Genomic DNA, 27952 nt, shown 5'->3' with positions numbered 1-27952 from the left:
CTCTCTTAACGCTCTTCCTAATGATCACATCTATTTTCTCCTTTTCTTCTCGTTTAAACACAAGATACGGTGTGGCATACACTATACGGCTGGTAATGAAGGCTTGCATGAGTCTGAGGAGGCTGTGGAAACCTGCAAGGTGGAGTGAAGTAATAAATGGAAAATGAGACATCCACCCAATCGCAGCAATCGCTAGAAAGAAAACCCATAAAGGTTCCTCGAAAGAAAGTCCTCGCAGCTGAAAAAAAATTCGTCCCGGACCGGGAAGAATTTTTTTTCAACTGCGAGGATTTTCTTTCGAGGAACCCTTATGGGTTTCCTTTGTAGCGAGAGCACTAAGCACGAAATTCTGATACTGATACTTTGACCTTCATTTTCTCATCTAATAATCAAAATATAGTTTTGAAATTACTGTTTGCAGGGTTTTCAAACAATGCTTTATAAGTCTAAACTGATTTCTTGTTTTGCTTTAGTGTTCCTTTAAGAAAACGCGGTGCAAGATACATTTATAAAAGCTACGATGTTTCGTTGTCAGAGGTCTTAAAGTTTTATCTGGCACCGTGTATTTGAAATCTTATTTTTTTATTCATTCAAGTGCTTGGCTAACGTTAGCTGGGACACCCTGTATAAGCTACTTCGCGGGTACTTTCATATCACATTTGCATAAATATCAACAAATATATCCGCCGAGATGAAGACCGTCCAAACAGCCAGCCGCCGGGCAGCCATGCACGCTCGTTTCAGCGTGATCTGTTTCAATATTCCCGCTGTACGCGAACTATAGTTTCAGCGCAATGATGTAAATAAAACGCGTATTTTCTCACCGTTTGGACACGGAACGCAGACACCCGCGGCCTCACAAAACAACCAACCACTAAGCGCGAATTGCAATTACAGACACCGACGCCATTCTAATCAGAAACGGTGCCTTGACATGAAATCCGTGCTTGACTTGACCTATATTATAGATGCAACGCCTTGTGTGAACGTGCCCGAGACGCTCATTGCGTCTTCGCCGCGTGCTCGTCGGGCGTTATTTTGACCAAGTCAAGCAGGGGCTTCAAGGCGCATTCCTGTATACGGATATAGTGCTGGCGTACTTGTATATATCCCTTATAAAAATGACTATTGAAATGTTGTTGGCATATTGTTGAATTATTGACTCAATGTCATTTCAACAATACCTCAACTTTATTGAAAGTACACAGCAATAAGAGAGAGAGAGAGAAGAAACTTTATTAATGAATGAATGAATTAATGAATTAATTAATGAAGGACTTCGAGCCGCCGCTCGAAGTCCTTGGACTCGGGCGGCATCTTTGGCTTGCCGGACGGCCCAGAGCTGGTCTGCCAACTCTGAACTTTTGAGAGCCGCCTCCCAGCGGCGGCGACGCCGATGGAGAAGCAATAATTCAACAATGAATTTGTTGAGTAGTTCCCAACAAGAAGTCGTTGACAAAATTCTCTTGCCATATAGTTGAACAGTATTGAGTATTATCGAGCCATTGTTGTGTAGTTCACAACAATAAAGTCGTTGGCTAAATGCTGTTGACATATTGATGAATGTTATTCAGTATTATTCAGCCATTGTTGACTGTTCACAAGAATGAAGTCGTTGACTAAATGCTGTTAACTTATTGCTGAATAACATCGAGTAATATTGAGCCTTATTGAGCAATATTGAGCTTCCAGATATATGTGAAAAACACGCACGTGCGTATGTGTGTGTCTTTTGCACATATATATTGTTTTATTGATCACTTATCTCCATTACATATATACAGGTTGTTTCACGTTACTTGAACCATAGACGTATAATCAGTTCTGGCAAATTGAACAATGTGCTTTTCTTGAGCATTTCCGCTGGTGACTTGAAGTCACATCGCATAGAGAAACGAAGGAACAAGAGTGCACCATATTGAGAAGGTGCCAGTTCAGGCGTTATCCCTGCGGCAGAAAGTCGCATCAACTGAATTCGCGGTATCTATGTATGTAGACAACCCGGGGCAGGTTGTCTGATCAAGCCGTGAACGTGTTATAATGCGTTATTGAGGTTGGAATGCTTCTGAAACAGTCTGGGATAGATCTATTACGGTGCTGTCAGCAGTCTTTCCTCTGCTCTGTCAACCGGTCCCTCTCTCTATATCTTGTGGGTGGCCACGCAGTGACGCACACAGAAATTCTTTTCGGGGAGGGGGGCGGACGCCCACTTGTCCGGGAACGGGAGAGGGGATTGAGAGTGCAGGGGTGCCTGGAAGGCCGCATACTAACGCAGAAATTTAAGGGGCGGGTGGGGGGGCGTTGCTACGCCCACATTTCGTAGCCACTGTGGTCGCGACATCACTTAGGAAAGTCAGCGCTCTATAAATCGAGAGCTTTTTTTCAATGATGTCCTTTGGCATTCATTGTAACCAAGCTCGCATGTTACGAGTAATGAGAGCCATATCAGTAAGAACCTATACCTCTACATCGGCTCTATTGATCTGGAAAGCGATCGTGGAATGTATGCTTCTGGGTGCGGGTTCTGCTTACAGAGCAACACCACAGAAATGAACATTAAATATACTTTGAGACGTTTCTTTTTTAACTAGCGCCAGTTCGGATCGTGTGATGACGAACATGTATTTACATGCGTCTCAAGTCAGCGGGTGTTAGTCTTTTGAGGTAAATTAAATAAGTTTCGCGGCTAGTAGCCACATCCCTGCCTTTAAAGCTTCTTAAATATGTTTCCTTCATTTTTGATTTACCATAATTTGCTTCTTAGTGAATGCATCAAGTGGCAGTCGGGAAAGAACACGACACTTCCGTGCGGTACGACACCTACACGAGACTCAACAACGTTTATTTAGTTTCGAAGACCGAAACGCGGCGCCACTCCCTTTTTACACTGTAAAGCTTAACCTAATTTCCATAACGCTTAGGCATGCGCGATGCAGGCATAATACACAATTTTACAAGGAGAATCGATTGATTTCTTTGATATTCATGCTTGACTGTTTGGTTCACAGAACGCTTGCCTCAAAGCAGCAGCGGGACTACGAGAGAGCCGATTGAAGAAGGCTAGGGATTACATCCTATCGCCGGTCTTCACGTTTACCTAAATTTAACTACTGCGTGAGGTGTCTATGCGTTTCTTTCCATTAAAATACCGCCACTGCGAAAGGCAGTTGAAACCGCGACATCGTGTTCAGCAGGTGAACGAATGTCATATATCCAATGTGCCACCGTAAGTAGAGCTTGTCACACCTTCGCATTTCTTATAAAAAAAACTACCACTCTTCCCTCTGTACCACTTGAGGTTTCTTATTAGCGCCTTAGTGTGTCTCATGGACCTTCCGGGGACTAACTATCCATGAATCTATGAATGCATGTTTGTAGCTAACCTTTTTTTTTCTTCGCCAACCTGTGTCACGGCGTAGTCCGCGGTCGAATGGTTAGAGCATTGCGCTGCCGTCTTGAAGGAACAGGGTTCGAAACCAACCGTCGGAACAGCTTGAGTCACTGAGTATGTCGCAATGTGTGCCGCTCTTCAACGAACCTCTTTCCCGCCGACAATGGGTGACTGTTGACGCGGGACTGGGTGTTGTAGGACTTTTCGGACGATCTCGCCGCTGCCACCAGTTGTAAGGGTTTGTAGGTCGTAGGGAGGAACTTGGTAGGAACTAGGCGTACAGGGTTTATTTATAGACATTTACATTAGAAGAAGGGACACATTCGACAGTCTAGCGTGACTCCCAAATGGAGCACGCAAGACGAAGCATACAGCATGCGAGCACGAAGCTCCAAACACACTGCTTCTAGAGCACGAGCACACAGCTCACGAGTACGATCACAGAGCACACTGACAAGCACGCCCTAGCAGCCGACAAACAGCTGCTTATAAACACTCCGTGCTCCCTAGATCCCTAGGTTCGACCAGCCCTCGAAGCCGAGCCGCCTTTGAACGGGAGGGCTTGCACACACACACGTACGCACTGGTTTCACTGCCCCCACCGAGGTGAGACGGGCTTCGCAGAACTCGGGGCTTACGTCTTGAACAAAGGAGGCGCCTCTTATTCCACAAGCTGACACCCGCAGCGTGGCCGCCGGTTCTCCATTGTCTTGCGTCCTGAAAGGCGCGTGGGACGTTGCCGCCAGATACATTCCCTCGGGAACTCCCCCGCTCACGGCAGACCAGTTCGGCGGTGGCGTGTTCCGTAACAAAGCCTGGTTCGTCGAACTCATCTCTGCAGTCCAGCGACGAAGAGTCGCGGACGCGGCGTCTTGTCTTCCGCACACAGTAGGCTTAGTGGCGCCAATTGGCTAGAGGATGACGGTGGCTTCCCAGAAAATTCCAACCTTGCTGCTGCAGCTGGCCGAGAAACTTTGCATGTTGGCACCTCGGCAGGCCATTCCGAACAGTGTGTACCGCTCTTCAATGAAATTCTTTGACGTCGACTCGGAGCACTAGGTACGTATGCCAATCGGTCTGTGCTGGACTTCAATGAACCTCTTTGACGCCAAGTTGGGTCACTGGGTATGTACCAGCAGGTGTGTGCCGCTCCTCGATGAACGTCTTTGACGTCAACTTGGGTAACTAGGTATGTGCCAATGGGAATGTGCCGCTCTACAGTGACAAATAGGATCCCTTAAATTTATCCGATGCTGAGCGGAATGCACCCACGTCACGAGGGTTCCTCAAGGACAGCAGCCCGACGCCTTTGCAGGCTGCTCCACAAATGCACCGGGTATGCGCCGCACAAATGGAAGCTGTAATGAAAACTTCACGTCTGCACGCCGCAACATTCTGGAAGTTAGAGAGCTTTAGTTTAGGGGACGCAAGCGGCTTACGTATGCAAAAACTAGGGGCGGACGGTACTGCGCATGCGCAGTACCGTCGCCCCCAATTGCGTACGCAAGCCCCTTGCGTCCCCTAAACTAATGGCGTTTTTCACTGGTCGAGTCGGAGCAGGATTTCTTGCGCCGCGGCAACGAATCCGAATTTCACTGGTCGATCTGGAGCGGGTTCGCGCGTTCCACTGGTCGTTCCGGATCAACTCGCTCCGCGCGGGATCGCTCTCACTTGCTCCGCCGCCGAGGCGCGGATTCGGGCGGAAATAGCTCGCGTCACTTCCGTCTTAAAGCGAAATCTGTACCCGGTTGGTACGCACAACATTGAGTTGCTTCACAAAATGGCTGCGTTCGGTGCTGCTGCATAACTCGCGTTTAGCGATGAGAGCTCGGACGACAGCGATTACGAGGTGACGCAGGTGCTGTACGAAGCCTTCTATGCACGTTGTCCATGCACAATCCTTCCGGGCGCGACATGGAAATGACGGACTCTGCGACTACCGCGGTTACAGTGTACCGCGGTCAAATCACGCACTGGGGACGGCGAGTTTAGTTGCTGTGGAAACGTACAGAGCGGAAGTCGGGCATGGTTTCCGGAACCGGTTTGTGCGACGTGTACGCAGACTTCCTGTGTGATCCCCCGCGGAGCGTTTTTGCGCTCCGCTGGCCGATTCGGATTTGTGAAACCCGAGCGCTCGCTTGAGGATTTCGGCGGCCGCTCCAGATCGACCATGAAAAACACCATTAAGCTCTATGACGGGCCGTGGGGCGCCGCGGACACCGCAGCCTAAAAAATCACTATTCATTACTTTGTCTTGTGCTCAGACTCGAACGATCCAACGTGTTTTCGCGTATAAGAGATAACCGGTGACAGTAGGCAATCCTGAGAAATTTTGGTCGACATCAGAGACTGTTCTTTTTATTCGCGCGCGAAAATTCAGATTTCCGACGTTTCACAATTTTTCATACTTTTGGAACCAAAATTGGAAAAAAAAAACGCTGCGCAAGAAACACTAAATACACTTGCTGTGGTTTTAACATGTAGCATAGTTTGCATAGAGAAACATCTCGAAAGGAACTCGAGCTCACAAGACGTATTTAAGATTCCCCAAAAAGGTATACTTTTATGCTCCTTGCTCAAAAGCCCAGGTGACCATTTTTACTTGCGTTACGGCTTTGCGCGGCCAATTAATTGAGTGTATTTTATTTTCACTAACCAAATGTTGCGTAAAGTAGGCATAAAAATGATGAAAACAGAATTTTTTTAACCCTCTCATAGTCGGAACATGGTGCAACTGCGCAAACTGCATTTTCCACCTTGTCTCAGTTAAATATTTTTCATGCTGTAACAAAGGCGTGCGCACGAAAAAATTAAGCTCATTTGTGGAAGTGTGTCGAGGTATTTTTTTGTTATTTAATTAATTCGTCGAAATAAAAAAGATAGTCGGGACCCTTATCTAACGGCCCTTATCTGAACGCATCCAGCAATGAAAAATATCGAAATTTTGTCAACTGCTCCGAATAATACATCTAAAGCGGACAAAATCTGTATAGTATACACGCCTCTAGAAAATGCGTACTACTTATTTGCAAGTGGGACTCTTGCGAAACCCTCGCGAACGTTATAGAAATTCATGTAAGCTTTATAACTATAATGTATCAAATTTGTGCGCTTTTGATGCTCTAACGGAGGCACTTTACAGAACTGCAATATGTGTTTTTTGTTTGACTTACAGATTTCCGAACTTAGTTTTATTTTTTTTGCTTACCAATTATCGGTAATCTCTGTTAAAACAAAACCCGGCATTAAAATAAGAATCTGCTTCTTACAGTCACCAGAATTTAATTTTCTCTTTCAGATACAACCAGTTTCGTTCGAATCGTTCCACGAGTTGTCTCACAAAAGCATTTCTGCGTGTTTTACACGTATTTGAATATGGGCAGCATCGGAGCGCAGACCACGAGGCAGTACATCTCTGCATGTGCATCAGTACATTTCTGCATGTGCAAACAGTGAACGCCGGTTCACGTGTTTTGAAGTGTATATTACTTGTAGGGTATTACTTGAAGATACCGCCGAAAAGTAGTTAATTACTGTATATTAAATACTGCTTTATAAATGTACATTTCTGAAATAACAAAATATTCACAGGAGTACTTATAATAGAGTACTTTCACTAGGGCATTGCAGATAGATACAAATGCGCAATAGGAGCATCAGTAGCCAGTGAAAACGCAGACGGGTGGGTGACTTGTTTCGCGACAGCACAGCCACCGTTAACACCTTGTCACCGTAGCAAACACCTTGTCACCGAGAAATGTCACTCGGAAAAGAAATAAAAAAACCACCGCGTAATTACTTCGTACAGATGGCTAACCAGCGAAGCTGAAACGTGTGACCAAGTGCTTATCCCTCGGTTAATTCGGACGGTTCATTAAACGATGGCTTGGCAGGCTAACGGATCCTCGGTATGCAGCTGCTTGCGCTCGGCTGCACGAGCCTGTTCTTGGGCCCGGGCTGCAGCAGCGGCGCGGCGTAGACGACTTCGTTCTCTGTTCTGCTGGCAACATTACTGATCGAAAGTTGCCTTCTCCTAAAGTGTACGTATGGCGCGCAGCCATATCGGAGCCGGAAAAAATGCTGCGCGCGCGACGCTCCTTTTCGCGAACGCACATGGGGTTGCACCGAAGTTTTCGGCGTGCAGACGGACGAATCGGATAGACATATACAGCTTCGCTGTAAAAAGAAAATAGAAGCCCAACTGCAACAAAATTTTTGACCGCGCAAGAAAGCATAGTTTCGGACAGAAGGAAAGCTCGCAAAAGTAAAATTTCTTGATACCGAAACTCAACGTCGCCATTACCGCTCACTGGAAATGACGCAAAACCGAGAACGCCGAGAGCGTAGAAGGTGTATGGATGAGAATCTGCGGGACTCCTCGGCATGACATCAGATATTGGGCGGCGAGCGGGAAATCTCGGAGGCCATCAACTGGGATTTGCGTCACATGCGGCAATTACAACGTGCACGCGTCGACTCGGATATTAATTACAGGCTTTCACCAAATCAAACCAAATTAAATTAAAACCCTTTCAGGCACTAAGTGATGGTGTCGAATTAAACCTCAACCGCATTTCCTACATATTCAAAATCACAAATATCATGCAGCTGTAAAATATATTAACAATTTTCAATCCCTTATAGTGTGTTTTGTCATGTTTAGAGAACGTGGACTGCATGCAAAAACTCACACAAGAACATCATATATGAGAACATCAACTATTTCATGTCCAGAAGGCTTGAGAAGCACCCATCCAGTCATAGAGTTTCTCACTATGTTACCTAGAGGGAAATCTGGCGCTGCTGCACTGTGGCATGCATGGGAATGCCGGTATATTGTGACTTCGGATTGGCATCATCCTCGGAGAGCCAAGACACCTTGAAGACGCCACTGCCAAGCATTGTTCAGTCTGTCGCAATGGCTCATTTTGTACTGAAACAGCCCATCAAAAGCCGTTTTAGCCGTCACATTACACAGAAAAATGTTTTGCTTAATTATAAGGACTTGTCATTGCATGTATAATTATGTGAAGCGTAAAAGTTATCAGTGGGCTGCTGATGATGGAGGACAGACAAGATTCGCGCTCATTTTGGAAGATTTTGTCGTCCGTTCTTGCTTTTCTTCGCTTGATTATGTATTGTAGGTGAGTAAACTTCATTGCAAGATGAAATATCGGTGAATTAACATTTTTATGAAGATTTTACTTTAAGAATGCGTTATTCGTGTAGCCATATCCACGCTTTAGACGAAGTCTCTTACAACACCAGTCAACACAAGCCTCGCAGACACATATACCATCATTCCCATGACAGCACAGCGCCCCTTAGTACATTCCCATATACGGTGGCACCAGGTTTCCCTCTAGGTGTTATAGTAAAAAACTCTATACATCCAGTCACTTGAAAATTGTGTCTGGTGCAACAAATTGTGAAAAACAAATAAAGAAGTAAACATGCTACATACATTGACAAACTCACGTTGAGTAAAAATATCTACCAACCTGTCTACATTCCCACTAGTGTTACTAAACAATATGCACACGTTATTCAAACTTTCAGGCCAATTACAATCAGAAACGTTTTAAAATGTATGCGACACATTTTAAATGTCATTATTTTCATCAGTCCTTTTGGTGTTGATGCACAACATTGGCATATACAATGATGTACACAGTACATCAAAGGGTTAACAACAAAAGGGAACAATTACTAGCCCTGCAGTAGTTGCCAAGATTGCTCAATAGTGCATCATTTATAAATTATTTAGCCTGTGCGAAATTTTGTTGCAGCCAGCAAATAACCACAGCTTTCAAGATGAGGCAGCATGCAGTCTTGAAAGCCTCGAAAATATTTCCAGACACTCAAAAATTGACCGCATCGGCCCTCCCTTACAAGCTTTCCTTAATTAGTAGTTATTAGCATGACCTAGAACAAATGGTATGCGTCTCTCGCACCTATTCTAACCCTAAGACGATCCATATTAGTGTTCCCCAGGAGTCCATATTGCACACGCTTTTATTTCTAATTTGTAATAATGATCTTCCGCAATCTCTTGTACATTCTATCTGCATACTACATGTGGACAATACCCCTATTTTAATTGCCGATAAACAGGCGGATTTCCTGATACCTAAACTTAATGACAACTTGATGAATTTCTATTGGTCCAGCAACAATAAATTAAATATAAATACTAGTAAATCTTACTGTGTCTTTGTCAGCTAACTGTATTAATCTTAATGGTATCTTTGTCTCCATAGGCAATACTCGAATTGAGGCCACTTCCACTGCTATGTTCCTTGGGATTGAACTGGACGAAAACTTAGTAATTCACATAATTCACATGTTGTGTTGCTTACTCAGAAAGCAGCTTATGCTATTAGAACCTTACGCAAGGATCCCCCTTTCTTTCGTTATGAAATTCCATTGTCGCTCTACTTCATAGCAATACTATGTATTGCATGTCCCCCATCATGAGGGAAACATACATTACCCACTTATCCGTTATTCAGCACCTTAAAATGCAAGCACTAAGAATAACCTTCAGCTTCATGTACAATGCATCGGCTTTGCTCTTCGTGCATTGTATTTTATAGGTGCAAAAACTAAATGTTTTCTCATATATAAATTTGGGAATGGAAAGCTTCCATTTTCTTTACTGCGCTCAAATCGGTTTCCTCATGTACAACTGAGTCCCTTTACAACGTTCAATAACATCCTCTTACCTATACTGGGGAGCAATTACGGCAAGTCTACCGGAACTTATCCATCACTTTCATTTTGTAATTCTATGCCTGCAGGTATATTTAAAACAAACTTGCATTCATACTTGTTACACTCATGATTATTTCGTATTTTTGTGCGGGCTGCTTTTCCATGTTCTATATTGTCATTATATGGTTATTTCTTGTACGCATCAATATCTTGTAGAATTAATTTTTTTGCATTTACCACTGTTCACCACGACGTTATTCACCTATGTAAGGCCTAACAGGTCTTGCTAAGTCTCCAGACTGTGGGACGTCCTTCTGCATTTATGTATCTATATGCAATGTATCACATGTATAAAGCTGAATCTGAGAGCACAACAATTCTCCTGAAAGTTTTCATTGCAGATTACTTCGAATGCAAATGTGCTAAGCTTTTTAACAAATAGAATATTGTCCAACCAATCCTCAAATCAAATACAGTAGACTTCCGCTAATTTGACTCCGGTTACTTCAATTTTCCGGATTAGTCGATCCAGACAGGCACCCATACATTTCAATGGGCCCAAACTTCCATTATTTCGATCTCAAGATTAGCCTTCACCGAATACTTTGAACTTGACTGGTCAGCTTCGCTGCGATACATCCACTTTATGCAGTGAAGCTTACCAAGAACAGTAAGGGGTCACTTTCTAGGGATATAGTAAGCATTCCTAAATAGACATCCGTGCAGGCGCCGTCTCTGGTCACAGTACGAGCAACCAAAACGCCAAATAACCACACTGGCAGCCATACAGAGCTGCTTCTGACCTTCTTGTGATGATTTGGGCCCTCGCTTCGCACACCATTCGTGCCTCGTCTACGAGACCGTTAACAGGGCCTAGTAGGCGTTCCCCAAATTATATGCTCGCACACATCGTTCACCGAGAAGTGAAGTGAAAATTAGTCAAGGGGACGTTTAGGGCCCACAGAATAGTGGGGGGTCCGTCCAAAGCTCTGAAGGCTTGCCAGTAAATTTATTAGGCGCCTCTGTGCTTGTACTGACCGGAGACAATGCATGTGCCTGTGAAATTTAACATATGCTATGTTCCGCAACTGTGGCACCTTTCCATGCTTGGTTTGCTTCACCACATAACATAACTTTACTGTGTAAAGCCAACTTTAATGGCAAATATTGGTAAGCGAATTTTTTTTTTTTTGCTCAATTCGACCCACCGCATAATTCCATCAGTTTTTGTCGTCCCCATTAGGGTCAAATTAAAGAACGCCGACTGTAGTCACTATTTATATATACGAACATTTCTTGACTATTTGAAATCATGAACTGTGCATTACCAAAGAAAATTGAGGCGAAAATGCAAGCCTACGCCCCAGTAACTGGCAACCACGGTATTAGACATAATATGAGAGGTTCTGTAGTCAACCACTTTATATGTCGTTCATGAAGCCAGGCGTTTCCAGCTAAGCTGCTATCTTTCACACTCGCTGAAGACTCCGAAAACTGGCATATGCCAGCTTGTCAAACGAAAATCCGCAGCCAATAGTCACTACAGTCCGTCAGAATGCAACTGACTCAGCATTGCTCAGCCACTACTTAGTAGTTTAAGTATTTTAATAGGGATCCAAACCCGAGCCTGAGCTATCGGCTCCTCCCTACGCAAGTGTAGTTTCCCGGCAAAATTGCAAGAGGGGTGCTAGTGAATTGCAGCGCTAGTGTCTACAGGAGCTGCAAGCTAACCTAGATAAATCGTTTAGTACCGTATTTACTTGCGTAATTATCGCACTCGCGTAATAGTCGCACCCCTGAATTTTGTCATCAAATTTTCATTTTTCTTTCCAGTATAATGATCGAACCTCGAACTTGCCGAAGCGATATGTCGTGTGCCAAGTCTAGCTAATAATGATCACGCTTACCATCTGTCGAATGCTACGCGAACGACTCTTCCAAGACATACCAAGCAGTCTGCACGCACCAAACATTCTTAAGCAGAGGCCCCATTTTATTCCTTTCATCACTTTCCACACTTCCACGAAAAAAAAAAAGAAGTTACAACCAAACTTGCCTTGGCTTTATTATTTGTAGACTTTATAATGGTTGTGGTCAACAAAAAAAAGGGGGGGCCTATCGATTCTTCTCGTCTCCACTCGTGGGCACACAACAAATCGTAAGCAGCAATAGTAGCCACGTTTACACTGATATGCTAGAAGTGTATCATATTCATACGCTGACACTTGTAACACATCCAAGATATTCGGCCATCCTTAGCGGAAGCGTGCTGCATTAGGATAGTAGTGAAGACAAATGCCAGTTTTCGCAGCATACCCACCATGTGTTTCTACGTCACTGGCAGCTAAGCATGCCCATCTCCGTTTCTGTCCCCTCAAAGTGGACATGGCTAGGTTATTGCTACAGACTTGCCGATATTAATATCTTTCATTGCTGATACGGAAGAAACTGTTTCAATGCGCATAATGTACTCATGAAAAGGAAAAAAATCTTGTTCAGTGCGTTCAGCTTGCTCCGCCGGCTGCCATTTTTGTGTTGGTGCCCCGCACTACATATAGTGGCAGCTGCCTGTTTGTTGACCTGTTGTCATCCCACAGCAAATGCGGGATGAAAAAAAGTTTTCTTTTCGCGGGAAATTTAACCATCGTAATGATTGCACCCCTGAATTTGCTGCAACTGTTTTGACAAGTGCGGTCATTATGCGAGTAGATACGGTACGTAAGTGAGGAGACTGTTTTGCCTATTGCATACTGAAAAGTAGCAATTTTTCGCAGTTTAGACTAATAAAGGCAACCAATCTGTAGTGAACGAAGCCAAAAGCACGAACATGTGACAAATCCGCGTACTTCCCGTCATTCCCACAGTATCCAAGACTTTGGTAGCTGAATGATTACAGCACCAGCCAGCAGCTTCTACTATAGGAAACTACGCATGTAATGTCCAAGGTGAGGCTGCCTGCACAAAACTTGCGCCTCGAAGGGACACAGTAAGGACGGACTTCAAGCACATTTTTGAAGTCATTTTTTATTTTACAAGTTTTCCATACATTTTGTACAACTTCATCCCCACAATAAAGAAAAACTTGACCAAGCCCTGGAATACTCTGGACACAGAAGTACAAAAACTCCGCATTGCAGACAAAGCTGTCCTTTCAGCCCCCTCCCAGTTCTCGCGTCTCACAGAAGAATCTTAAGGAAAAAAAAAAAAAAGTCAAAAGTCCTGTGGCCATCCTCACTTTGGATTTTTGGCGTAAGTACCATTGTGCTTTTGTTCTTGCCACCGTGTGCGGCACTCTAGGAATGAATGGAGACGAGAGCGAGCGAACATGGAGAAAAAAAAATTTGACGCATGACAGGGGGGCAACAACAATGGCTGCTGGAAGGCAGAATGAAGAATTAAAAAAAAAAAAAAATTCGAAGAAGTCCATTTGATAACAACACTGCCCCTGCTGCAACCTCCAAATGCAAGAACTATGGCAGACTCTCCTAGAGAGCAAAAATTTAAGCACAGGAGGAGCCCTAAAACAAGTCAAGAAGTCCCCTCCCCCACGTCGTTCAAAAAAAAAAAGTAATAATAAAAAAAAGGAAAAGAAAAAAAAAGAAAGAAAACAATTATCATTACTAGCTTTGTGGCAATGATTCATTTGACTAGTAAATACAACACGTTGCAAGTAAACAGTAGGAATTTATTTACCGGGCGACAGAGTTACCTAAAATAAAGTAAAACAAAAAGTACTGTTCAAATGCCAAGCACCAACCTCTACCGCAAAAGAAAACTGCTTTTTTTTTAAAAATTACACAGCCGCCTTTTTTTCTCTTCAGAACAAGTGCCATGAACCCCGAGGGATCAGTTTTCTTCAAGGGGGGAAAAGAGAATTCTCACCTGTACATTTATTTGCAGCTCACTCATTTTGTCAGACATGTACAAGGTATAAAGCTCGGCACACACGCACACACACTTACACACACGCACTTCATACCATATCAAATGACGAGGGGAAAAAAAACAAGAAAAAAAAAACCAGGATGATGTTGCTTGCTGCACTCGCAAAAAAAAAAAAATAATAAAAGAAAGAGACCCTACACACACACATAATCATCAGATCGACACGAGCCAGTCCGTTTGTACGTCTGTCCGTCCCGGGCCAAGGGGGGCCGCCTGTCACCGCCACCACCCCCTTGTTTCTTCTTGAAATGAGCGGCTGCCCCCGTCCCCTAGGGAGAGGAGGTGTGTGTGCGCGCCAGGCCGGCAGCAAGGAGGGTGGGCGAGAGAGCAGCATGTCTGTACAAGTTTATCACCACGACGGGAGAACGGGTTGCTCCCCTCTGGCCCACAACAGTCCACGAGCTAGAGCAGGGGAAGGAGGGTCGTCATCAACCCAGTGGGGGCCTATCTACAGCGGGGGGTCGTCGAAACAATAATAAATAGCGGGTGGTTGGGGTGGGGAGAAAGATAGAGGGGTGGTCACACTATCCTAGGAGGGGACCGCTGCCGACTGGGAGGAGGAGGGCGGCACCTGCTGTGAGCACTCAAAGAGCACGTCAGCCAGGATGGCCGCAACACCCTGGTCCAGGATCTGGGACATGACCAGGGCGAGAAGGCGTGGCTGCAGCTGCAAGAAGAGGGGCCGGTTGTCGGGCACCCTGGCAAGGCAGCGCAGGGTCGCAGCTGCGCGGCGCACCATGTCCAGGGTGGTGCCCATCAGCTCGGGGTTGTCACGTAGCGCTGCCACTCCCTGCGCGTTGGCCACCTGCAGTGCACTCTGCTCAGCCTGTTCGACAAAGGCCAACAGGTGGGCGAGGCACGGTCCCTGTAGTGCCACTGCACGCGCTGCACCGCTTCCTGCTGGCGCCACGTTCGAAAGCAGCACCAAAGCTAGCTCGCGAAGCACCTGGTCCTGTCCACGGCCCAGCCATCGGGCCAGCTGTCCGAGGAGAGCCTCAGTCCGGCTCCAAGGGGGCGTGGCAAGAAGCAGGTCTACGTTGGACTCCTGCACTGACAGCTTGCACAGGGCTTCCAGGGCGAGTCGCTGGGGGCTGAGGGTACTCTGAGGCAGTGGGTCCCGTGCACAGGCCGATCCGCACGTCGCCCAGTGGAGTAGCCCATCCAGCAAGGGCAATGATATCTCCTCGGGAAAGGGTGCAAGAGTCAGCTGTCCTGCCATGTTGGCCAGGCACACGAGGGTGTTCTCGCGCAGTGCCTGCAACCAGTCCCACCACCACTCACGCTCCGCTAGCAGCGAACTGCAGTGGTCATCCAGGGCATTCTCCTCCTGGTCAAAGTGGCGTGGTGCACCCCGCCGGGGGGCATGCCAGTGTCGTAGTAGCAAGAGACGCCCCAGCACCACCAAAAGACCCGCATGTTTGGACATCTCGGCGTCATTGCCGGGCACAAATGACAGGTTGCGCAATAGCGTCGAGATACACACACATCGGCGCCCCAAGGCCTCCCGGGCCTCAGACACCACACACAGTGAAGGTTCGTCACGACAGTATGCTTCCTCCTCCAAAGATTCCGGAAGAGGCCGTTTTCGCGGTCGCTCATCCCGAAGCCGTGGAAACACCTTCTCCTCGGTCCGACACTCACTATCACCCTCTTTACTGAGCACCACCTCCTCTTCCTTCTCACTCTCAACAGCCTCGGGTGTCGTCGTCGCCTCCTCTGGTTTTGTCTCGCTCTCCTGGACCACTTCTGCCTCTGGTTTGTTGTGCTCTACATTCTTGGGAGCCTCTTCCTTCTCCTCCTCTCGCTTCCTGTCATTCGAATGCCGTTCCTCCTTTACCTCCTGCTTGATATGGTCCACCCTGCCAGCTTCCAACTTTATCTTCGATCGGATGTCCTCGATCAGCACCACAGGATCTCGCTTGCAGTTGGCTGCCTTCTGCTTGGCTAGGAGCTCCGACAGCTTGGAGCGGGGCTCGTCCTGGTTTGTTGTTGTTGTTGTTGTTGTTGCTACCAACTTCTGTGGTGAAGTATTGACCTTGCGTTCGACGTTCTTCTTTGATGGTGTCAACAGCCGCACAAAACGCACATTGTTCGTGTCACTCTCAAAGCAAGTCTGGATGTGTGCTGTAATCTCGCCACCCCCTAACTGCCAGTGCTCGGGTGAGGCGGTGAAGCCCTCGTGCACATCCCAGCGCTTCTCCCCGTCGACAACATGTAGTGAACCATCGTCATCGGGACGGGTACGCACTGCCTTGCCACACCGTGTCCGCCAAGTGAAACTGGGCCCCGTCAACACAGACATGCGGTCACAGATGTCAATCTGGGTGGGTACAATGAGGCCTTCGAGTGGGTCTTTCACCGGGGCATCTCTGTCGAGCAGGTACCAGGGCCGCTCTGGCTCGGACACCTCCTCCTTCTCGGCCTTGGACTCGTAGCCCAGCTCCAGGTCATCACAGGTGCTGAAGACCAGCGACAGGCACCGACGGAAGTGCTCCATCAGTGTCTCCAGGAGGCCCGGCAGATGAGACAGGCCAAAGTAGAGCACGGTCGAGTCGTCGTACAGCAGCACGGACAGCACGTCCAGGGCCCAGGTGCTCTCTGCCAGCAGGCCGGACTTGAGGCACATCATGAGGCGCCACGCCTCCAGGGGGCTCACATCCTTGGCGTAGAGCCGCCGGCGCTTGGTCGCCACGGGCATTACCGCCTCCACACTGTCCGGCGGAAACACCACCTCCTTGCGGGAGGGCGGTGCTGACCCATAGGGGCCACCCGGCTGCACACAAGAGATAAACCTGTCAGCTGCTTCCCCCAAACTCATGAAACTGACAGTCACCACTTCATGTGATTGTGCAATTAAGACCAAGTCAATATGTATGTCACTGCAGTGAAAAACTGTGTTAAGAATCCTCTAGCCTCACTTGCATCTTATGCACTCACTCAACCAATGACAACAATTACAAAGCTCCGCAGTGCGATACATGGCAGGTTCGTGAAATGCTCCTTGGACCTTGTCTTTCCCCATAACTTCGCCATGATAAAGTTGGCTTACTAACAGGGCAGTTGGTATTTATCAGCACCAGCAGATTTCTTGTGAACTCATCTGAAGAAATAGGACATTTAAAAGCCTAGCACTTGCACTAGTCTTGAGAAATGCCCAAATCTGAAGCCTATGTTTTTTTGCAAGGCATCTAGAACCACAACCAACCCCTATTCCTTTTACCATTTATTTTACTCTGTTACTACAATTTAATTTTGCCGGTTCAACCGGCAACCAGAGAGGAGTGACAACAGGCTGCACACAACAGGATCTCTTCCATTTTGCCACCTTGAACCGTGTGCTCTCAAAACACTAAGGTTGGCCCCTGTTTGCGGGTCCATCATAAGGGTCTTTCACATGGCACGATTTTCACTCGGTGACACAGCGAATTCCGTCGTTCAGCGACTGCCGCGATGTCGAGGGCTCTCCACGCCTGGATTCCAACAAGTGGGTCGTGACGTCGCTGAATAGCAGCGATCAGTGCGATGTGGGCGGGGCAACATGCGACCAGCCTCACACTCTTAACTTGTGGAGTTCATCGTGAACTTCTCTCAATAGAGCACAACGCTCGGACAGTGTATTTCGATGGCAAGCGCTGTCAAAATAGGCACTTTCCTGTTTTACCACATGTTGGAAACTCGGAAGAGAAATGTCATGCACCAGTTTTAATGACGTTTTAATAGGGCATACCCACCAGCGCCCAAGTCTTAAGAGCTTCATGAACAATCTTTTTTTTTCTCCAGCTCACACAATTAGTTTAAAAGGAGAAGCTGCACGCTGTACAAGTCAGGAGCGGATGTCACCTTCAACATATGCCACATTCCCACTTGAGCATCTCTGTCGTCAACCTCTCTATCGCTACAAATTGTGCCGGGTGCCAGCACACTCAATAGTCTACGTTCGTTACAACGGACCCGCGTAGAACAGACTTTCAGATATAACGGACAATATTTCAGCCTTATTTTGTTCTACCTATTGTTAAGGCAACAAAGTTCACTTTTAAGTTTTAACAGACTGCACTACAATGAACTATCAGCTAAAGCGAATGAAATTAATGGCAATTTTTTTCAAACTCAGGCGCATAAAACATACTTTTGCCATGTCAACATGGGCTCACAACTGACTTGCGACGGACAGCCGATAATTTCAACTCAATATTGCCTGCGCAAGGGAGGAATGCAGGGCGGAAAAGTGCCACCTTCAAGGCGAGAGAGACGGGGTTCTACTCCGGCGGCTGCTGCTTACGGCGTGGACGCTGTATCTTGAAAGCAATCTGCAATGTGGACAAAGCGTGCCCAGTGCCAGCAGCTTTGTATATGCTGTGCTTTCGACATTTAGTTCACGTTGAAGTGAGAGACAGTGCAAAGGTCAATTCACTTGCTGCTGCAGCTGCCGCACTTATCTTGCCCAATTTGCTATTGCAATCGATGTCTCGCCTTTCAGGTGAAACAGATTTTTTCTTGTTTTTTACTTTTGGAAATTAGTCACTCGCTCTTTGCAATATAAAGTTGTTAAACATGGTGATGAAAGTTTTGAAAGTGAGGTGCTTCGGATATTACGGACTTTGGATAACACACACTTTTTTTGTCGGATTATGGTCCTTTTTAACAAGAGTCGACTTTAGTAGTTTCCTCTGCAGAAGCAAATACTCCACCAGGAGAAAAGTTGTGGCTTCCATCATACTGCAACAATGAAACTAGAGTGCACTAAATGAAACCACCCACCGACGCCGCACTAGCCAAACACTCATACTTGTGGTGTGGTGCAGCGTTTCACATACAGGTGCTGCAGACTGAGCGATTGTAAAGTCTCAACGCTCTTAAACGTTGAAGAATGGTATTTACTCGATTCTAATGCACCCTTGATTGTAACACGCACCAAAAACAAAGGGGGAAAAGGAAAAAAAGAAAGGAAAGAGCCCTCCATTGCAACGTGCACCCAATTGGTGTGACATAAGACAAAAGCCCTTTACAGTACCGCACCTCATTATTACATACAGAAGTAAAACTTTCTCTCATTTGGAAAAACAAAGATTTACTCCCAATTTACTAAAGTTAGGATAAATCAAAGAAAGTCGCAGTTTCGCCCGAAAGGCACAACATCGAATGCAATAGCAAATTAGTAGACGGCTATACAAAACATAAAGATAGTAGTTTTATCGGCCGTGTAAACTTTTAAATATTCGCTTACTAACTAAATTAACAAGCATGGTGTCAAGCGCGCATGACCAAACTTGAATATGTCTCACTCAATGACCACGAAAACTTATTATCAGAATGCTGGAGTGAGAAAGTGCGGTAGCAGGAGTGAGCGAATTGACTTTTGTGTGGCCTCTCGCTTCAATGTGAACTAAGCGACGAGAACATGGAGTGTCAAGATGCGTAGACTGTCTCCATTGCAAAATGCTTTCAAGACAGGGGCTGCGTGGCCATGCCTATGCAGCAGCTGCCGGAGTAGAACGCCTCTCCTGTTTGCTCCACTCGCGCATGCAATTTTCAGGAACTCAAGACGCCCGTGATGTGACCCGATTTCCGCCCGTCTCCGCACATGTGATCACTTTCCAGCTAATTGAGGGATCATGATGAACACTCAGCGTGTCTTCGCAGTCGGCACTTCCGTGACGATAGAGCAAACGCAGAAACCAGGAAGACGAACGGGAAGCACGTAACTGCAAGGTGGGCATTTTGAAATGCTGATGGCGATATGGTAACACTGATTTAGAGCCGTACTCGATTCCAATGCACACACAATTTTTGCTTTTTTGTATTAAGAAAAATGTATGCATTAGATTCAAGCAAATACGATATTCCATTTCCCAATACCCTATCTATTTGAGTCTAGGCTGACATTTTTTTTTTTTTTAAATAATCATATACCAAATTTTGCTTAGAGTTGGCTTAGAATTGAGGATTTTAAAAAACACGCTAGTTTGTAATTGAAAATGATAAATATGATGCATAGCTAGCGCCATCTAGAAAGGTCAGTTTTGCAGCCGCTATTAGCTGTGCCAATAGCCAACTGAAGTACACGAGCAACGTCGCTATTTTGACCTATGGGTCGTATCAGCATGCTGCGTGGCATTATCGTAATGGCACCGAACAGGTGATGCCACTATAGTGCCACTTTCAAACGAAAAGTTGTGCTAGCCACAGAGGCAACGCCAAACGTTCAAGCCGGGAAGGACTTCACCATCGATGAGAAAAACGTCCGTCAGTAGAGGGAGCAATGGGAATTGCCTTTTGCATGTGCCGCAACGAGGAGACGATAGCGATAAGAAAAATAAGTGCGCGATAACATAGAGGAGCTGTTCACTGAGGTCGCGCTGCGTTTCAATGTGTGCAAGCCGTGCCGCACTGTCTGCACACGCATAGGTGCGCGTCCGCAAGCGTGCATGTGGTCTGGGCTATAGCGACGAGGCTAGGAGTGATGGTAACATAGAGTGAGCTCGGCATGTACATATTAAATAAATGCCATTTTACTGTTGTGAACATTGTCCTCCCTTTTTTGTGCGGCCTACATTCGAAGTAAGCCTTTCTTTCTTTCTTCTTTTTTTTCTTCTGGCTTCGGCCATTCGCAGGTCAGCTTAGAATCGGGCCCGGCCTAGAGTCGAGTAAATACGGTAATAATAAAATAAGTTCTAACATCTGACTAATGCCCATGTTGCTTTTATATAATGATGCAGGCATGGATGCTTTGTGAGTATGGGGCAACCTCGGGCGTCGGTGCAACGGAAATAGCGCTGTCGCAGACTCATGTGAAAGCTGTCAGCGAAAATCATTCTGTGACGTGCACGCACCCCAACCGCGCCATGTGAAACATCTCATACTGACAGGCACGCATGGCTAGCATGTACACAACTGTGCTCTAAAATCCAAACTAATGTATCTCACAGGGCAGAAATCACAAATACCTAGAAATGAAATTACATCGAGTTGCAAGTGCACTCTCACATGTCAACTAAAGAAATTCATAGAAAAGAATCCCAAACGGCTAGGAATGGAATGCATTGTCTATTTCATCTGTTAACCTGCCCCCCCAGTAGTGACCTTGCACTCTAACAAAGGTTTGCACCCCCCTTCGGGGCTTATCTTATCGCACAAGAATAATCATCATCTATCTTGCGTGCCTTTCCTTTCTTTAAGGGGGGACGCGGCCCTTGAAAACCGAAAAATCGCGAGAAAGCCGATTTCTGAAAAACCTTATTTTTGGGTTGTATGTCTCATAAACTACCTGTTCTGTAATTATCAGCACCTAATTCAACCGTAAAGTACCAAAAAAACGCTACTTTCGAGGCCACCGCGGCCCACAAAACACGCGCAAATGCCGAAATGAAGTCAAACTTCGCGCGCGCGCGCGCCATTCCCGGCCCATGCGGCCTGCCCGCGCCATATTGGTGTCGTTTCGACCGTGAATTCTTTGTCTCTATTTGGCCGCCTTGCAAAATGGCATCGTCGGCGCGGTTGCGGCGCTATTGGAGTTTTCCCGCGATGTGATGCGGAGCGCTGATTGGCCGGAGCAGCGCGTTCAAATCCCGCGGGCGAAAGCGCGCCCGCCATTGGCTGCTGCGCGGGCAGCGGCGGCTGCTCAAATCCCGCGGGCTAAAGCGCGCCTGCCATTGGCTGCTGCGCGGGCGGCGGCGGCTGCTCCCTTTGATGGCGCGCCCGCCGCGCTCGCGTCGTTGTTGCCCCTTGCTCCGTCCGCCTCAACATGACCTTGCGAGCTGCTCATCGCCTTGCGCTATCTTTTAGATTATTTGCTCAGCTTTTTTTTTTTTTTCGCTAGTTCTTCGCTGCACGCGATGCCGGCAAAGCCCAAGACAGTGCAGGTGTTCAGTGCGCGGGAGCGCGATATGCGTCTTGTACGAGCATCGAACTTCCAACCTTCCGTAGCGAGTGCCGACTGCGTAGACGCTTTTCAGCGGCGGAACTGTGCTTTCGGCTGTCGCCAGTCGAAAATCCGACACACTGATGTGCCTGGAGCCGAAAGATCGAGCTAATTAGAAGCTCCGCAGGAGCTTTCTAATAAAAAAAACACGTGTTCAACTTTAAGGCCTGTTTTCTCGGAATGGATTTTTTCGCTAGTAGTGGTGCTGGGGAAGGCGATATCTCAAGAACCGCCCTTCAAATTTGTATGCCGTTTTTTTTATTCTGTTCCTGAATGACTTTGCCAGGGGGTAACAGGCTTCTTTTTTTGAAAGCTGGTGCAGTTAATTTATAATAAGCAATTAATTTTTGATGAATGTGGTCATTACTGGCTACATCAAATTCAAAGTTGTCTTAAAATTTTTTGGAGGGGAAATTAAAGAAAAGGGCTCTTTAGCCCCCTGGGATATCTCTCAAGGGATCATCACAGTGAATTTCGGCTTCCTACGATGTGCTGGCATTTCTCCAGGCTCTTCCTCAGGCATATACATGAATTACCTAGTTAGACCTCAATAACTCTGGAACTAATAAACCTATCTTCATGAAACTTTGCAGTTCCTCATAGTTCAGTGGTGTGAACGTACCCTGAAAGTTTCATCTGGATATCTTAAAAAATAAAAAAGTTCGGTCTCAAGGGTAGCCTCCCCCCTTAATGTTGCATGCTCAGCAGATACAGGTCACGAATAGCCTGCAAGCTATCAGCATGACATTGCATTCTTGACCAGAGAGTAGCAAGCACAGAGTTTTCAAGAAAGGAAATGCAAGCAAGGCAGATGACGATTGTTGTTTTGTGGGACAAGATGAACCCCAAAGGGTGCAAACTTTTATTTTAAGAGAGTGCGTTTCCTTGCTATGAACACTGCTCCAACTGTGCCCAGACTATCCGTGCTCTGCAAGCAGGAAGGGCCCACCGAGACAGCAAGAATACGCACCGGCATCTTTCCGGCAGGCGGGTACACTCGGTCCCTAGCGTAGGCAGCAGCCATCTTATGGTGGCCCATGGCATTCACCTGGGGACCCCCTGTGCCTATCAAGGGACCCTGTGGTGGGTAGGGCTCCCCCTGTGCTGGCGGTGCTCCCCTTGACATTCCCCATGCCCCCGTAGGGGGCGCTCCATCTCCGATTCGGGGCCCCTCCCATCGCTCAGGGGGGGCCCCCGAGTGGGGGGGGTAAGCGTTGCTTGGGTAACCGCGGTATTGGCTCTCAGCTCCTCCACGTCCCCAGCCTGGACAAAGACGGACAAGGACTGCTTTTACCGCAGGCATCGGATGCAGAAGAAAGGTATGAGGTCAACAGTAATGCACCAACTTTACGCCCCACTTGGCTACAATGATCCACTGCAGCTGAACATGAGATGTGAAACACGAATTTCACATAACATGGCAGCACCACAGGAAGGACATTCCATGCAATAACCAAGCTGCTCAAAAATTACCATAAGCCTGTGATGTTTGCCATCTGGGAAACAAAACAAAGAGCAGACATGGGCATGCCGGTGCAATGCACACAGCAAACTGCAAGCGAAGGAATAGGAAGTCAGGAGCAGGCACAGGTGGATAAATGTAAGAACTCTTACACAATGCTGTTTATTTCAGACTTCCAGAATTCCTTCTGTATTTTGCACCATGGGGAACGAACGTGTAAATGAATGATTAACTTTCACGAAATCACTCGTGCACTTGCATACTTTACACTCTTAAATTCACAATCATAGAGTCGATTGTCGTGAATTTGATACTGACAGAAACGGCGAAGCTGTTCGAATCATCCGGCAGGTCTAATTAAACCACATGCAGGCAAAAAAATGCCAAAATACCCCGCCGATTCAATAGCAGTATATTCCAGAGTCTAACACACCCCTGAATCAAACACCCCCAATTCATTTGGCAGTATATTCACAATTCTAACATACCCCTGAATCAAACACCACCGATTCATTTGGCAGTATATTCCAGATTCTAACAAACCCCCGAATCAAACGTGCATCTACTTTATGTGTCCAAAAGAGAAAATGAACGTAGAAATGACATTAACGCTCCTAAACAAAGAAATCTAACAACGCACACCCAGTTTTTAGCAAGAAAAACGATAGCACAATAGTGGCCAGTTTTAAATTCAGCTTCAACTAACCTATAAATGACATTATAGCTCCTAAAGAAAGAAATCTAACACACATACATTTTTTTGGCAAGAAAAATTATTGCACAATGGTGGCTTCTTGGAAAAGTAAGCTTCACCACAATACATCAGTGTTATGCGGCAAAGCACATGAACGTTGCAAAGGCAGTTTTAGTTTCATGACCGACTGCACTCGTGCAGGTAATTTTTCGCCAAATCTCGGGGAAAAAAAAAAAAAGTGGGAGAAGCTGCTCATTAACACCAGGTAAATACCATAATGAAACATTGTCAGCTAGGGTTAATGCTTGGAAGCATACCTAGGGCAGGCCGAAAATGGGTGTTTTCGACAAGAGAGAATGTGTACTCAACGCATTCACTCCGCTGACACAGACTGCCACTAAAGGGGCCACTATCAGGGTCACCATAGGGGTCAGGTGCGTGCATGCTGACTGGTCAAGTTCAAATTGTCTGACAAAGGCTAACTTTAGGATCAAGATAACAAAAGCTTGGCCCATAGAAATACACGGGTGCTGGTGGCCGGGACCTTTGGCTAGGATCAAATTAACCGGAGTCTAACCAACATAAGCCTACTCTATTACCAAGAACATATGAAACCAGGGAGCAGAGAACAGCAGCATGTCTGTTTACTCCGCTTCTCCCCTTGGGATGTGCCGCTGCTAGCAGCACGCATTACTGCATTTTATAAACCACTTCTACAAACAAGCCAAAAATGCCAAGTAGTGCAAGACTTGCACTCGAAACCAACACATTCGAGCAAATACAGGCTGAAGACCGGAACACCATCCTGCCAACACAACACAGGTCAGTTTTAGGGTTGTCACGTGATGCAGACCAGATCGTACATTTTACCTCCTGGCAAACAGACACCCTGGTAAACTTTTCACACTGCAGCTTAAGCACTTGAATCACATTACACATTGCAGCTTACTGCACACAAGTCTATACTGGAGCTTTCCCAGTGCCCTCCTCTGATCAGTGCCTCCAAAAGGGATCTCACCTTGCTGTGGCATAGAGGAAGGAGGTGGCGTCATCATGTGAGGCGGCCGGTAAGGGTACTGGCTGCGGTCTGTGCAAAGTCAAAGACAACCATAGTGAGGTCTCTAGACTGAAAGAGAAAAGGGCACAACCTCTCAGCCCCTGCGAAGCTTACTTCTACGTCTCGTGAGAGGTTACGAGGAACTATGCTCCGTTTCATACTTAACAGGCAACGACACAGAAGCAGACGGTCATAAAATTCTCATTCTGTGCGCTTCGCAGAGCAGTTACTTATGATATGCCAAAACTTGTAGACACATAATTACATCAAGTTGCACATCATTTGTGCCCTTCTGTGCTTCCAGCATGTGGCATACTATGCTCTGGACGCAAGCGCAAGCAGTGCGCTGCGGCTGTTGGTTGTAGAAACTAGTCACTCTACCCTTCGCAGTGTTGCCTGCTATGTACAATGAAACGGAGCATAGGGTCTTTGTGCCTTCCCTCAACACACTTGCAACTGAATTTTCTTTCTTGCTTTCGAAGCTCACGGCAGTGCTATGAACAACGAATGCAACCATTTCAACAGTGCTTTTTAAACTGAGAGAGACATCCACAAAGAATGTCTGAATGTATAACATGCAGTCATGAGCAAAGCTTCGAAGACCACACCAACAAGGAAAGATATGTGGCACGGCTGTGCAGACCGGAATCAGAGCATGTTCCATTTTAATTCAGAGCACGCATCTAGGAAGCAAAATAAATTTAATAGTGACACTCTTGGTCCCCAAACACTTTCCTGTGTTCGTACCAAGTGTACCTACTATGAAATGAAATCATTTGGACAAGTAACCACATTTCCATGGATCTACCTTAGGACAGGTCTCGCTATGGGTTTCGCTACAGACTCCGTGGCAACATAGCCTTTGCTGTTTTCCCACTGTGTTTGGGTGCTAGGCAGTATTAAGGGTAATTCTGAGAAGAATGCCAAAGAGGATTTCAGCAGAGAAATCCAGGGGAGAGTCAAGGGTCCTCAACCCCTGCTCTTACTGCAGAATCATTTTACTGCCATCTTGAGGGCTACATGGGTTTGTCGTGGTACAAAGTGCGTGCTTCTTCTATTGTCTACTACAGTAAAACCACATAGATTCAACCCTCGTCAATTCAGAAAATGGGACCATTCGGCTTCACCCTGTGGTCGCAGCAGGCCGTATGCACTGTGTAACGGAATCAAACTCTTGTTAATTCGGACATATTGTGATAGCCGTTATGTGGACACTCCAGGCAAATTTCCTCCATCGGTGTCCCCGTGATGTTCCGTACAAAGTCCAAATACGATAACATTGTGGCCTTGCGCCATATTTTGTAGGTACACGGGTAACAAGGCACCCGTATTGGGCGCCGAAACGTCAATCTGTGTTTTGAATTTTTTCAGTTGGCGAGTGTACATTTATTCAGCCATGTTCTTTCCTCGCCAGATGAGTTTTCGTCAAACCCTAGACTTCATTTTGTAGGTGTGAGGGCAAGTCGAGAAGGATGGTGGCTTTATGAGGTGGTGTCATCTCGTGCTCACAAAGGAGGAGGCGGGAGGGTGCGCGCCATCTTCTCACGAGTGCAAGGAGGGAAGCGGGGAGATGTGCGTGCACTGGGGAGAAGCAGGATAGTGCGCATCTATTCTTCAACTTCAGCTGCAGTGGCTCAATGCAGTCGCGCGTGTGCCATCTTGGAGGCAATCTACACTTGGTCCGAATGCTGGCTGACCCAAGAAAGCCGATGGCTTTGTGTGCGTTCTGCGAGCACAGAAGCCAGAGGCAGCACACAAGGGAATTCAAACGCTGCCGCTCTTCATCACACCAGTGTTCTGACAGCAACTGCCCACAGTCATCAAGCAAGATGTGTTTGTGTTTGCCTAACGCGCTTGTTAATGTAAGGGGGGAGACTGCTGTTGAAATTAGTTCTTACGATAACTAACATTTGACTTCCATTGTTTAAGGCCACAATGGAAAATAAATGGCACAATAAAATATGTATCTGTAAGGGGTGTTTAGATAGCATAAAAACTAAGGAATGAAAGATAGCAAGCACATTTTTTATCTGACCCTTAATAGATATTTTACAGCACATTGAATACAAGCCCACAAAATATGGCAACCATATGGCAGAAATTGTAGCAAAATAATTAATTTCCAAACTGAAAACAAAACAATTTGCTTGCTGTACTGCGTAGAGTACACATTAGGCTCTGTTCCGCAAAAAAAAAAAAAAAAATTCTATCTATTCTTGGTGTTGAGATAACGAGGCCTGAATATTACATGGAGCCCAAATTGTGAGCCAAAATTTGTGTTTTAAGAAAAGTACAAAAAACAAACAGCATTAAATATGAGGGGACATGGCATCCAGAACAACCATTCTTGATACTCGCTCTAGACACACGAAACTTTCAGGACACATCCAATCTTGTGTGCTGCTTATAAATATGCAATTAGATTTTTCCTGAGGTCATTAAAAAAATGTAGTTACAATTCTTCTTGTGCTAAAAATGTGGGATGTGTTATGCAATATATGTACTGCAACAACATAGCTAAAATGAAGCAGGTGTGTCCCTGGATGTTTGTATCTGTATTTTAGCCAAAGTTATGAAATTCCAAAGTTGGAGCTTTACAAATGTGAATTCTTGTTGGTGATGTCTACAGGGTTTCAAAATATTTAAGTGTCCCAAGACACTATGTCACAGTTTCTGTGCACTCTCCGACTTGCCTGCATTCAGGGAAAAAAAGAATGATGACAATTGCATGAGCAGAAGGAACGCAGTGCTGATCCCAAAATTTGAGA

General features: G+C 46.2%; 1 protein-coding gene across 2 annotated transcripts in view; it reads right to left on the bottom strand.

The window, feature by feature from the left end:
• Positions 1 to 13109: 13109 nt before the first annotated feature.
• The window catches only part of LOC126522587 (trithorax group protein osa-like), a 179177-nt gene continuing 164334 nt past the window's right edge, over positions 13110 to 27952 (bottom strand). For both annotated transcript variants that reach the window (XM_050171358.3, XM_050171359.3), the window contains 3 exons: positions 25146 to 25214; positions 22942 to 23234; positions 13110 to 16823 (listed from right to left, as the gene is read on the bottom strand). In XM_050171358.3, coding sequence (XP_050027315.2) covers positions 14580 to 16823; positions 22942 to 23234; positions 25146 to 25214 — 2606 coding nt within the window. In that variant the 3' untranslated portion in view covers positions 13110 to 14579. The remainder of the gene's footprint in view (positions 16824 to 22941; positions 23235 to 25145; positions 25215 to 27952) is intronic.

The sequence above is a fragment of the Dermacentor andersoni genome, chromosome 6 (assembly GCF_023375885.2).
Source record: "Dermacentor andersoni chromosome 6, qqDerAnde1_hic_scaffold, whole genome shotgun sequence".
In the NCBI taxonomy this organism is placed as follows: Eukaryota; Metazoa; Arthropoda; class Arachnida; order Ixodida; family Ixodidae; genus Dermacentor; species Dermacentor andersoni.
This window is presented reverse-complemented; position numbering and strand designations above follow the sequence as displayed.